The following is a 14,487-nucleotide window of genomic DNA, read 5'->3' as shown; positions in this document are numbered from 1 at the left end:
ATGTCCCAGACAATGTCAAAAGGGGCTGTATCCGTATTTGTGTGAAAGAAGAACTCCCACTCCTCCCCAGGCCATTTAAACCAGGGACAACTGAGAGCCAAAAGGGGTTAAGCCTCCATGCATAGGAGAAGGAGGGAGAGCTCAACTCGAGTTCTACCCAACAGGGGGCGTGGTCGGAGAGGATACGGGGGGACAGACCTGCTTCCTTGAGGCTCGGTGCCAGCGCGTGGGATATCAGGTTTAGGTCAATTTGCGACATGGTGTTATGTGTCGCAGAAAAGAATGTAAATGCTTTTACCGAGGGGTGGCGGGACCTCCAAGCATCTATCAGACCTATCTCATTCACTAGTTTCCCTAATCATGTAGGAGAGGGCGTGTTGTCAGTCAGGGATGTCAGGGAGGTTCTGTCTAGGTGATTGTCCATTACTGTATTGAAATCCCCCATCCACATAGCTGGAATTGTGGGAAATTGTGCCATAAACGCCAGTCCCTCATTGATAACATTGAACTGAAATGGAGGGGGTATGTATATTGCTAGTATAAGTACTTCTAGGCCATTCAGTCTGCAGTGTATAAACAGGAACTTGCCTTGAGGGTCAGATCTCAGTGCCAACACAACAAACTGTGTTGTTTTGGCCACCAAAATCGCCACACCCCTAGAGTAGGCTGAGTATGGGGCTTGATAAACCCACCCCAACCATGGTTTTTTAAGTGATAACATTAGTTGACCAGTTAAATGGGTCTCTACTAATACCATAACATGTGCATGTTGCGCTTTAAGATATGCCATAACCACATTTCTCTTAGGTTTAGCTCTAAGGCCACGGACATTCCATGTTAGACATTTTAGAGATGACATAGCATTGGGTTTAGTATGTATGCATATCTCCCATTTTGCAGCAGCCTGTTCTGAATGCGAAGCATGCTCATGCAGCAATGCTAGGAGATAGTAGCTGAGCAATCTGGGTGCATACTAGCAAATCTAGCCCATGTGTGTCTACATCCATTTGCATGGTCTGTGTACCACTTTAGATATCCATACGTCACGTATAAAATAATAACGATTAACTTATAACTAAACATAAAATAACCATGAACAAACACGCTGGCCTGGTTGGGTATGTCACACCCCCTGCACAAATGTACCCGGGGAGAATGTACCCGGGGAGTGCGCTCCCAGACAGACCAGGGAAACTTAGTTTGTGGAACATTGTCAGTACATTCCTGTATTGGAACAGCGGGGTCTGAGAAGGCTCCCACGACTAGTGGGACGAACATCCGCTGAAGAGCCAGCAACAGTGCGAGGGGAGCAACCTTCAGGGTCGGGCGCACAGGATAACATTGTAGGAAAAAGAAAAAGCATAAATTAAAAATGTATGCCCAATCCCTTGTCATCTTGGTGGGGAATGACTCGAGGGGATCTTAGGAATTCGACAGTTACAGTGTTAATCTGCAGGATAAGATAGGATCCGTGGGGGTGAAAACGGTGAGCACAATTTGGGCAAGGGGGGGGGGGGAGATGACACAGTACCTCATTCTGGAGCCTGTAAAAATGACCTTTGTCCGGAGAAAATCCTGTGTCTTCAGCACAGCCGTGTTAAGGGGGATCAGCAAAAAGTGTTATTCTCCTGGTGGCGGACGGATAGGAAGAGCCCGGTTATCAAGCCATGCGAATACCGCCTCCGGTGTGTCGAAGAAGTGGGTTCGATCATCCCCCACCACCCGGAGCCTGGCGGGGAATAACATGGCATAAGTGTAGTGACGAATCCGGAGTTGGCGCTTCGCCTCCGTGAAGAGCGCCCTCTTCTTCTGTACCTCTGCTGAAAAATCCGGGAACGCCTTGATTTCCGAATTCCTGAAGGGGATGTTGCCCTTTAATCTTGTAAGACGGAGAATGGCGTCCCAGTCCCTGAAATTCAAGAACTTCGCTATAAATGTCCGGGGTGGTGCTCCCTGCGGTGGGGGTTTAGCCGCCAGACGGTGCGCTCGTTCTACCACAAACGATGTCGAGAATTCCAGTCTTCCGAAGGTAGAGATGAGGAGGTTTTCCAAAAATGCCGGAGGATCGGAGCCCTCTGCGCCCTCTGGCAGTCCTACAAATCGGAGATTACAGCGCCTTAGGCGGTTCTCCATGTCGTCCTGCTTTGAAAGGATGGTGTGGAGTTGTTGTATGTGGTCGGTAGCATGCTGTAATGGCGGCATTTCATCCTCCACTCTGCTGATTCGGGTCTCCGTTTCGGTGACACGTTCCCTGAGCTTCTGCAGGTCTTGCCTTATGAGGGACACATCAATCTTTACTTCCTCGATCTTACAAGTCAGGGAGCTTTTGCAGTCTGAGATTGCCTCTAGCACACGGGCCGTGTCATCTGTCGCTGACTCGGAGGAGGAAGGTGCATCAGCGCCATTTTCACCTGAGGTCCCCTTCTCTTTAAGCCTATATTTGTCGAGTTTGGCGATCGATTCTGCCGTTTTTTTGGGAGGCGACATGGTAGCGATAGGTATGGAGGTAAATATCCTGTGTTGTGAGGTTAGAAAAGCCACATGTAAGCATAGGGTTTTGAAGCAACAAATTTTTCCTCTAGCGGAGCTCCTGTGCTGCGCTCCTCACACCATGCCGGTCTAGGCCACGCCCCCCGCACATATGGTATTTTAGTAGCAAAATACATTTTGAAAAACGCAATGAGATATTTTACTGCTATTCTTAAAGTGGTAGTGAATTGAGCCCAGTGTGTCAAAGTTCTACCAAACAATTTTTCACAAATAAGTACAACCCCTAGGCAACCATATTTATTATAAGGCATATCAAAGATTCTGTATCAAAATGCATATAAAACAACTCACCTTACCATATAGCTGAATGTTCTTGTTTTTTGGCTAAACATAATGACAGTAAAATAGAGGGATTGTCTTTAGGCCTGTGAAACCTCCTTGTTTGCTTACTTTTTTGAAAAAACTTTATTTGCCCAGTGTAAATGTTCCTGCAGGGTACTGTATATGAAAAGCTTTTAGCTATAGACTCGATAGTCCAGGCTTGTACCACTAAGGGCCCTATCTCCTCCACCTACTCTCAGCTCCAAGTGAAATTCCTGACTAAATTCCCACAGATGTGTAGACAGAGATGGGAGGAAGATTTCTTGGACCCTATTACAGATAAAGTATTGGGGGATGTATCTTATGATCTGCTGAGGATGATGGTTTTTCTCTCACCTTTACCTGAACAAAGTTGTTTATTCTGCACTGAGTTGACCAGACCACTACATTTCTCCATAGAATAGATGTCAGACCTGCCCCTGTTGTGATGAATGTGATCACACTCATTTATCGTTTATGGCAATGCCCCAAACTAAAGAGTTATTGTGCAGATGTGATTGATGCTTTAACCACTTCAGCCCCGGAAGATTTGGCTGCTCACTGACCAGGCCATTTTTTGCAATACGGCGCTGCGTTGCTTTAACTGACAATTGCGCGGTTGTGCGACGTACCCAAACAAAATTTACGTTCTTTTGTTTTCCCACAGATAGAGCTTTCTTTTGGTGGTATTTGATCATCTCTGCGGTTTTTATTTTTTGCGCTATAAACCAAAAATGAGTGACAATTAAAAAGAAAAAACACTATTTTGTACTTTTTGCTGTAGTAAATATCACAAATTTAAAAAAAAAAAAAAAAACTTTTTCCTCAGTTTAGGCTGATATGCATTCTTCTACATATTTTTGGTAATAAAAATAGCAATAAGCATATATTAATTGGTTTTTGCAAAAGTTATAGCATTTACATAATAGGCGAAAGATTTATGGCATTTTTAATTAAAACATTTTTTTTTTTTTTTACTAGTAATGGCGGTGATTAGCGATTTTTATCGGGACTGCAACATTATGGCAGACAGACTGGACAGTTTTGACAAATGTTTTGGGACCATTGGCATTTATACAGCGATCAGACATAAAAATGCACTGATTACTGTATAAATGTCACTGGCAGAGAAGGGGTTAACACTAGGGGGTGATCAAGGGGTTAACTGTGTTACCTTAGGGAGTTATTCTAACTGTGGGGGGATGGGACTGCCTGGAGGAGGAGACCGATCGCTGTTCATAATTAGTATGAACAACAGATCGCTCTTCTCACCCCTGACAGCACGGATATCTGTCTGTTTACATTGACAGATCTCCGTTCTGTATCTGTGTGGAGCGATCACAGGTGCCCGGTGGTCATCGTGACCACCGGGGCACGCGCATCGGGTCTGGCATCACTCAGCGAGCGCGCCCCCTAGTGGTCAAAAGGCAAGCTGACTTATAGCTACGACGGTTTGTCCAGGAGAGCCAACCTGCCGCACTATAACTGCGGCGGCTGGTCAGGAAGGGGTTAAACGGCTTGCTGGATATCCACTAAAATGTAGACCCACTTGCTTGTATTATAGGCTCTTTTTATACTTCCTATAAGGAGGAACACCTCACGTTGGCAATCACCAGATCTTTATTTGTTGCCCATAGAATACTTGCTTTAAAATGGTTCACTCCTAATCACCTCGACTTCCGCAATGGATTAGCAAACTCAACATGTATATTTATGGAGAGACATACTTAACTTCTTATTTAAATTCGAGTCAATGTGGTCCTTCTGGATGGATCATATGTATCCAACCATGAATAGTTATCCCACCTGTATCCAAACCTGTCGACTCTAATGATCCTTTATTAAACCCTAGTAATAGTACATTCATTAGTTAATGTTGTCCTTCATGCTGATCTTACTTTTTCATATTTTCTATTTACTTATGTAAAATATGCGAAATTAAATCTGATTTAAAAAAAGCCTATGAAATAGTTTTGGTAGGGCACTTCACATTATTTTTTAAAATCTAAGCAATAGGATAGAAATTCTCACTGGAATCCCAATGTTAGGTGGTGGTCTAGGATACCTGTGAGGTTGACTAATACGAATTAGCAAGGAACGAGCAAGGAATGCAGGCACTGCATATTCAATAATGGTACACAATATTTTACTGTGCACGTTTCTCCATTTTTTGCATACTTAGTACTGGGGAGCCTGTGGTTCTTAAGAATATGTTTCAGATTTTCACTTTTGGCATTTGATGCATAAAGTGCCTGTTCTTTATTATCTAAACCATATTTAAGAATGCATCATTACTTCTTGTCATCTCAGGATGCTGACCTTAGATCAAAATGTAATCATCTTTTTGACTCACCATTGTATTTAATATGCATTATTGGCAGTGAGGCTTGTGTACTGTTCCTATCTCCTTTTACTAGCAATGCCAGTGCAAGCACCTTCTTATCATCCATATTGAGACATTGAGACAAAGGCAAAAAATGTTGTAAGCCTGTCATAGGAGAGCATGCAGACGTTTTCACACAAATTGTCTCATGACATTTTTTCAATAAAACTGCGTCTCTTTAGTGCGTTGCCAATATAATGTTATTTTCTTTTGTATTCATATATCATTCAGTATATTGAACTTTCATACCGTTCTTGTTTCTGGGATAGTGTTGCTTTCTTGCATTGTCTTTCTTTTCTTGTATTTAGTCTATGTATCTGTGTGCAGCAATAGAAAATTTGATTCCTTACCACATTCAAGCTTTGGCTGTTCTCTTTTAGGTAGCTTTGGTGGTTACAAATGATGCTGAAGCTCACAAGAGCAAGCTGCAGTTCTTTATGGAGCAATTTTATAAGATCATTAGAAAAATGGAGTCTTCCAACAAAGAACTTTCCATTGCCATTCGGGGCTATGGTCTATTTGCAGCGGTATGATTTCTGTTTCATTTTAATCAACGGCTAATGTACTATAATATAAATCTGTCTGCATGTTTATAATGTGACCTAGAATGTGATTTTTGTGTTACAAATCTAGATAGTTATTAGAGATTATTACTTGTTAGATGGTTTGTTATACTTTTTTTTTTTTTTTTTTTTTTTTTTTTTTTAAAAGATGAAGTTATCCAAAACAAAGCCTATTGGGCATACCCAGGCTTAGAGAAAAAACAAACACAATACAATATAGCATGTAACACAAAACACAATTTGCCTGAGGGCAAACCCCTAGTTGGGTAAAGAATTGCGAGTGAAAAGCATGGCGCAGTTGAAGGTATCGGAACAGATAAGAGTTAGGGAGGGAATAATTGAGATTTTAGTTGTCAAAAGTTTTAAGAACACAATCTGGACATATTTGATTAAGATACTTGATTCTCTTGGAGGCCCAAATATTAGCATGAGAAAAGATGTAGAATTGATGAAGGAAGGTGTTCAGCCTGAAAGGCATATGGGGTGACCACGGATGGGGCAATTTATACTGTTGCAACTGCCAGACCTTGAGAACAGCCTTCATGGACTGTGTAATGGGGTTGAGGGACCTACTATACAGTAAATTACAGAAAGCCTCATAGGAGCCAAGATGTGCTGCTTCCATCACTACCGCTGTGTTGGTTTCATCTGCCACCAACCAGTTGTGTGCGTGTGTAAGCAATGCGGCAGTATACTAGGCATACAGATTTGGACAAGCCAACCCACCCTGTGTCCATGGTCTTTGTAATCTTGCTAATTTAAATCTGGGTTGATGAGAACCCCAGAGGAATGATGTCATGGCAGAGTTGAATTGTTGGAAGTATTTCTTCGGAACCTGTGTCAGTGAAAAAATAATAGAGGGAAGCAGCTTAATTTTAATTGATTCTGCCTATAAGGGAGAGCGGGAGATGTGCCCAGGCTGCCATTCATTGCTCCGCCACGTCTAGTAGGGGCAGGTGTTCAAAGAAAAATAATCAGCGGCTCTAGGGGAGATCGTTACCCCCAAATATTTAACAGTAGAAATCCACCTTAGGGACAGATCTGGGTCAGATACAATACGTACTTCTGTATTAGAGCTGCATGATTTATCGTTTTTTTCCCGTTGCGATCTTGACAAGTGTTTCATGATTCTTTCTATGCAAAGAATTCTTTCTGCTCATCTGAAGCCACGGCCATCAAAAGAAAGGAAGAGAAAAACTGGGCAGTCTGCCAAGAATCTCAACATTCTTTAGCAGTGGAACTTAAGTATAAACGTAACAATTTGTCAAAGGAATAGACTTCGTGTGTAAATGAGGAAAGTTTAACCAATTAAACACTAAACCTTTTTTCCCAAGGCGTCTTTCAGGACAGCACCTGAGAGATAGTGACTCCTCTCACCGGACCATAGGAAACACCTTCTTCCTCCAGAACTTTAAAGGGAGGCGCCTCCCTACCATACCTCGGTTTTTGTGTTTGCTCTGGCTCGAAGGGGAACATCTTTTGGGAGGGGATTCAGTTCTCTTGGGTGCTCCTGAGAGACAGGGCTTCCTTCTCTTTTTTCCTCCTCACACCGGAAAAGGCAGAGCGGGTCACCTGGTCAGCGAAAGCGTCATTTCCGGCGTGGACACAGGGGGGGAGGAGGGGAGGACAGGAGCTGGCGCCTATTTCCATGTGAAGCCACGAGTGGAAAGCTGCACACCGGACATGGAGAAGTCAGTGTCTGCAGCGTTGGGGACAGGCACAGGCGCCAGCAAAGCTCAGGTAGGAGCAGCGGTTTAAAGTCTGCCTTTATCCTTTACCTGGGGTTTGGTCTATCTCTTTTTTTCTACCCCCTAGTGGCAAGGGGCCTGTCTGGGCACTAGAGGCTGACTGGTTTCTTCTTAGTGCACCTGTGAGGTGATCCTTGTGAAGCAAAGACTTGGTCTCACTAAAAATACCCCTGTTGTTTTTTTTTTTTTTTCCCTTTTTCCCTTTTTGTCTTTTTTTTCTTGCAGGCTAAAAGCTCTGACCCAAAAAAAAGAGATGTCCTTCTTGCAGGGCCAAAATGGAAGAGAATTGGGAAAAAGCCCTGTGCAGTGTTTGCATCACTTCTTTAGTCAAGGAGGAATCAGCTTTGGTTTGTGATGACCTGGTTGCCTCTGTAAAGAAGGAACTATATGCCACGATTCAAACTTTTCGTGACTATTTAGCTAATCCAGCTGCTAGTCAGCCATCCACTTCTGAATCTTCCCAGGGTTCCCTTTCTATCCCCGTGGTGGAAGCTCTACCTGAAGACCCTTCAACCAGGGAAGAGCAGTCCCCTGCTCCTTCCGTTAAAGACTCGGAAGAGTAGGGTGAGGAGGCTGAGGTGGCCCCCTCCAAATTTAAGCTATCCCTAGAAGAGGTAGATGGGCTCCTTAAAGCTATTCATGTTATGCTTGCCTTTCAGTGGGAACGGAAAGTATTCAGACCCCCTTAAGTTTTTCACTCTTTGTTATATTGCAGCCATTTGCTAAAATCATTAAATCAAGTTCATTTTTTTCCTCATTAATGTACACACAGCACCCCATATTGACTGAAAAACACAAAATTGTTGACATTTTTGCAGATTTATTAAAAAAGAAAAGCTGAAATATCACATGGTCCTAAGTATTCAGACCCCTCGCTGTGACACTCATATTTAACTCAGGTGCTGTCCATTTCTTCTGATCATCCTTGAGATGGTTCTACACTGTCATTTGAGTCCAGCTGTGTTTGATTATACTGATTGGACTTGATTAGGAAAGCCACACACCTGATTATATAGGACCTTATAGCTCACAGTGCATGTCAGAGCAAATGAGAATCATGAGGTCAAAGGAACTGCCTGAAGAGCTCAGAGACAGAATTGTGGCAAGGCACAGATCTGGCCAAGGTTACGAAAAAATTTCTGCTGCACTTAAGGTTCCTAAGAGCACAGTGGCCTCCATAATCCTTAAATGGAAGTCGTTTGGGACAACCAGAGCTGGCCGTCCTGCCAAACTGAGCTATCGGGGGAGAAGAGCCTTGGTGAGAGAAGTAAAGAAGAACCCAAAGATCACTGTGGCTGAGCTCCAGAGATGCAGTCAGGAGATGGGAGAAAGTTGTAGAAAGTCAACCATCACTGCAGCCCTCCACCAGTCGGGGCTTTATGGCAGAGTGGCCCGATGGGTGCCTGTCCTCAGTGCAAGACACATGAAAGCCTGCATGGAGTTTGCTAAAAAAAAACACCTGAAGGACTCCAAGATGGTGAGAAATAAGATTCTCTGGTCTGATGAGACCAAGATACAACTTTTTGGCCTTAATTCTAAGTGGTATGTGTGGAGAAAACCAGGCACCGCTCATCACCTGTCCAATACAGTCCCAACAGTGAAGCATGGTGGTGACAGCATCATGCTGCGGGTGTGTTTTTCATCTGCAGGTACAGGACGACTGGTTGCAATCGAGGGAAAGATGAATGCGGCCAAGAGCAGGGATATCCTGGACGAAAACCTTCTTCTCCAGACTGCTCAGGACCTCAGACTGGGCCGAAGGTTTACCTTCCAACAAGACAATGACCCTAAGCACACAGCTAAAATAATGGAGTGGCTTCACAATAACTCCGTGATGTTTTTGAATAGCCCAGCCAGAGCCCTGACTTAAACCCAATTGAGCATCTCTGGAGAGAATTAATATGGCTTTCCACCAACGTTTACCATCCAATCTGACAGAACTGGAGAAGATCTGCAAGGAGGAATGGCAGAGGGTTCCCAAATCCAGGTGTGAAAAACTTGTTGCATCTTTCCCAAAAAGACTCATGGCTGTATTAGATCAAAAGGGTGCTTCTACTAAATACTGAGCAAAGGGTCTGAATACTTGGGACCGTGTGATATTTCAGTTTTTCTTTTTTAATAAATCTGCAAAAATGTCAACAATTCTGTTTTTCTGTCAAAATGGGGTGCTGTGTGTACATTAATGAGGAAAAAAAATGAACTTAAATGATTTTAGTAAATGGCTGCAATATAACAGAGTGAAAAATGTAAGGGGGTCTGAATACTTTCCGTCCCCACTGTAAGTCAGGAAAAGAAGGAATTATCTCTTCATGACCGCATGTATGCAGGGTTAAACGAACCTAAGGGGCGAACATTCCTGGTCCATTCGGTCATTTCTGACGCCATTGCTAAGGAATGGCAGGATCCAGAGAGAAAACCCTTTTTTCTTTCTCGTACATCACGGGACACAGAGCCTCAGTAATTACTGATGTGTTATATAGGGTATCACTAGGTGATTGGACACTGGTCACACCCTAAACAGGAAGTTCAACCCCCTATATAATCCCTCCCCTTACAGGGATACCTCAGTTTTTTCGCCAGTGTCTTAGGTGTTGGACGTGTAAAGATGTCCTGTGCTGAGCTCCAAAGGATATATCCTATGTCCTATACTGGGGCAAGCCAGGCGAACTGGATCCATTTCAAAGTGTCTTTTCCAGGCCGAATTGGATGGTACCCGGGCCTCGTGTCCAAAGAAACGAGGTTTTACCTGTAACGCTTCCTCTTTTTAGAGAGCTGCACCCCGCATTTCAGAATTTGGTTTTCTAGCCTTATTTCTGGCTGGGTGTTTTACAGGCCCAGAACTGCGGATCCCCCTATCCGTAGGGGGCCCCAGTCTCTGAAGGTTTTCCGAACGGAGCCCACCGTGAGAGGTGAAGATTGGGTCTGTATAACAGAACCCTGCAGCTGGATAAGGTAAGGGAGATTCCACAGAATTTTTTAATTCTAGTAGGTTTCTCCTTTAAGTAAATGCATGCTATGCCTATTGTCACCACCGGGGGGGCTGCCAAGAGCACATACCTTCTCATGCTTGATTGTCTGTCTCGATGTTCACGCTGCACAGCTTTTCCAGCCGAGCTCCAGGTAGGATGGGGGGCTCTCCTCTGGGATATTCCCCCCAAAAATAGGGGGGGCCGCAAGTGGTCTGTGAGGCGGTAGTATACCGCACTGTCACCGCCACCGCCGCCATTGCCATGTGCAGGCCCCATCACTGCCGGCCTCTCTCCTTCCTCCTCCACCCCCCCCCCTCCATGCTTGTCCCGGAGGGTCAGCTCGCGCGGGAAGCGCACGTTTTGAAAAAACGAGGGGGGTGGTCAGAGGAGGGGGGGGGGGGGCGGCGCGTCAGCGCGACGTCCAGCGTGCCTGGACGCCCACATCGCTGGCTGCAAGGCTTTAAGAAGCACACTTTGCAGGTGCACACAGCCTATGGAGGGACACAGAGCTGACGGTCTCATACAAGGTGGGACACAGGCATTCTCCTAGGCAGCATTTACTAAGAAACACAAGACTGGGCATTGGTAGCAAGGCTGTTGCTGGACTACATCGCTCAGCAGTCAGTGTTTCATTTTTTTGTGATACCTCCACCTTGTTGCTTTGCACTATGGGTAGAAGTACAAATACCCCAAGAATCAGAGGCTCTAGGGGATCTCCCTCAGGCTCTGAGGACCCCCTTTCTGCAGCACCTTCCCCCCCCTGAAGGGCCAGGGACGGCTAGCCAGGGAGAGCCGTTGGGGTCAGGTGCTGCATCTGCTTCTGGCACTTCAGCCCCTGTATACATTACACAGGAGGTTTTTTCCTCAACCATTAATGGTTTAGAGGAAAGATTAATGGCCGTAATTGCGTCTTCACTCAGTGGAAGAAAACGCACTAGGTCTTCCTCTGTTACCCAGGACCTCTGGGATAAGCTCTGGGATAAAGGAGAAGAATCCCTTTCAGAGGATCGGGATGGGACTGATGATTCCTCCTCTGAGGAATCAAGTGGAGAAGAGCCCTCCTTCGGCTTCTCAGGATGAGAAAGTCTTAGTACAGATCCTTGCTGGATTGGTCCGCTCCACATTTAAAGTACCCATATCTGAATCAGTTAAAGAACCCTCTTCTTCTTTGGGGTCACTGAAGCCTCCTCAAACAACACATGCTTTTCCTGTTCATAATTTACTTGAAAAGCTCCTTTATTCTGAGTGGGATCACCCAGATAAACGTTTTTTTCCACCAAAAAAGTTTTCAACACTTTATCCTATGGAAGAAAAGTTTATAAAAATGTGGGGGATACCGGCTGTTGATGCCGCCATTTCCTCCGTAAATAAAAGTCTGACTTGTCCTGTAGACAATGCTCAAAATTGTTGGACATGGCGGGACTTTAAATGAGGTCATGGACAAGGTGAAGTAAACTAAAATAAATGTACATGTTTATTGAAAAAATGAGATGCATAAAAACCCAGTCAAAAAAGAAATCTCATTAAGAAAGACATTATAGTGAACATCATTTCATAGTGAATTGCAAACACATATGTACTGTATGTGCATATGCAATAAGCGACAAAGTATCAAACTTGGCGTCACATTGTGGTGTCATTTGATGGATAATTCATACAAACATTTCATATATATACACATGTAAAATATAGCAACACCGATGGAGGGAATACAGATGAAAGCAGTAAACATGTTGATGGAATAATGAGAGATGTTCTGGATTGAAAGTGTGTTGTAGACATATATGTCTAGATCCAATATGCCCGATGCGTTTCGTGTGAAAGACACTTATCAGGGGCAGGTGTTCAGGGGACATCTGAAGCATAAATGAAATCTATGGTGAGTCTACTGGTAATTAAACGTGACAAGCAAGCAAGGGTGGGGAGCACCCTAAGTACTTACATGAAGTCCGTACATTCTGTAGATCAAAAGATCTTTCTTCAGAGGAGAAGGAAAAAATTCACGATACAGTGTCTTTACTGCAGACCAACCAGCATCTGATGGTAAGACGAGTCATGTCAGCTTTGGGTGTACTGACTTCATCAATGCCGACTGTTAAGTGGGCAAGGCTACACTTCAGACGTCTGCAGGTTTTTCTTTTGAGATCTTGGGATCACAATTTGGAATCCCTAGAATCAGAGGTAAAGGTTCCAACTCAGGTGAAGAGGTCACTATGGTGATGGAAAAGGCAGGATATCCTATCAGAAGGGTTAGTTTGGACTTTTCCGGTCGAGAGAAGACTGACAACTGATGCCAGTTCCTGGGGTTGGGGGGCCCACCTAGGAAAGAGTTTCACTCAGGGAAACTGGTCCAGGAAAGAGGCAACAAGGTCCTCAAACTGGAGAGAGCTCAAGGCGATCGACTTGACTCTGAAGTCATTTGCACAGGATCTTCAAACTCAGCATGTTCAGATACTAACAGACAATGCCACTGCTGTGGCTTAAATAAACAGGCAGGGAGGTACAAGGAGCAAGTTGCTGCAGGTACTAGCCATGAACATTCTTTGGTGGGCAGAAGGGCTTGCTGTCTCTATCAGCAGTCCACCTAAAGGGGTCTCTGAACAGGGAGGAGGAATTCCTGAGCAGGAACCCCATTCAGGAAGTAGAATGGTCTCTGAACCCAGAGGTTTTCGCCATGATTGCCGAAAAATAGGGGCTGCCAGAGATGGACCTGTTCGCCTCAAAGGAGAATGCCCTGGTTCCTCAATCTTTTTTTCCCTAAACAGTCACGACGGATCACTAGGGACAGATGCTTTGGCGTATCCATGGAAATTCCATCTTTGCTACGCTTTCCAGTTAATTCCGTTAATATTAGGGAAAATTCAGAAGGAAATGGTACCAGTCGTCCTAATCATGCCCTTTTGGTCGAGAAGGGCCTGGTTTTCAACTGTTCTGAGAATGGCGGTCAAGCCTTATTGGCATCTGCCCCTCAGGCATGATTTACTGTTACAAGGCCCTGTAAGTCATCCAGAGGTAGCCACTTTGGCGCTCTCAGCTTGGTATTTGAAGAGCAGCTCCTAAAAAGCAAGGGGTTTTCGAGCCGGTTGATTTCAACACTAATATCAAGTAGGAAAAAGGTGATTAGGGACATTTATTATTCCAAGGTCTGGAAGGTTTATAATACATTTTGTAATTCATCTGCCCAGGATCCAGGGAGTCTTGTTACCATTCTAGAATTCTTACAAGTTGGAGCTGACAAGGGGCTAGCAGTTAGTACCCTGAAGGTGCAGGTTGCTGTGCTAGCTGTGTTCTTGGAAAAATCTGTGGCCTCGAATCCGTTGGTAATCAGATTTTTCCTAAATGGGATCTGTCGGTAGTCCTGTAGTCTCTAACAAAGAGTCCCTTTGGAAGAAATGCCTCTCAGATATTTCACTTTTAAGACCGTGTTTCTGATTGTCATTGTCTCTACGCACAGGATCTATGAGCTGAACGCTTTATCAATTAAGGAACCTTGTTTGTCTATTTTTCCAGATAGAGTTATACTTGGGTAAGAATTTCTGGTCTGTCCTAAGGTAGCTTCAGTGCAGAATTGTGCTCTAGTCATTGTACTTCCAACCTTCTGCCCTAACCCAGCAGGGGAGAAGGAGACTTGTTTCCACATGTTGGATGTCAGGAGGACTTTGTTGTGTTACTTGGAAAGAACAAAGCTCTTTAGACATTCAGATTCACTATTTGTGCTAGTTTCAGTTAACAGAATAGGTTGCCAGGCTTCTAAGGTTTCTTTAGCAAGATGGCTGAAACTATCCATTTCAGAGGCTTATTCGCATGTAGGTGTGTCTCCACCAGCAGGAATTTGTGCACACTCAACCAGAGCACTAGCGGCCACTTGGGCTGAGAGAGCTGGTGCCACCCCTGAACAAATTTGCAAGGCGGCAACATGGTCAAGTTTTCACACATTTGTGAAACATTACAGGCTGGACCTCACATCTGCTAGT

General features: G+C 44.4%; 1 protein-coding gene across 2 annotated transcripts in view; it reads left to right on the top strand.

The window, feature by feature from the left end:
• PRKDC (protein kinase, DNA-activated, catalytic subunit) overlaps nt 1-14,487 on the top strand; it is a 712,087-nt gene that overhangs the window by 60,815 nt on the left and 636,785 nt on the right. For both annotated transcript variants that reach the window (XR_012244521.1, XM_073631567.1), the window contains exon 11: nt 5,614-5,760. Coding sequence is in view for 1 of the 2 variants with exons in the window: in XM_073631567.1 (XP_073487668.1) it covers nt 5,614-5,760 (147 nt within the window). In the remaining variant the exon portion in view is untranslated. The remainder of the gene's footprint in view (nt 1-5,613; nt 5,761-14,487) is intronic.

This window comes from Aquarana catesbeiana, linkage group LG05 (genome assembly GCF_042186555.1).
Source record: "Aquarana catesbeiana isolate 2022-GZ linkage group LG05, ASM4218655v1, whole genome shotgun sequence".
Taxonomy (NCBI): Eukaryota; Metazoa; Chordata; class Amphibia; order Anura; family Ranidae; genus Aquarana; species Aquarana catesbeiana.
Note: the sequence above shows the minus strand (reverse complement) of the source record. Positions and strands in the feature narration are given on the sequence as shown.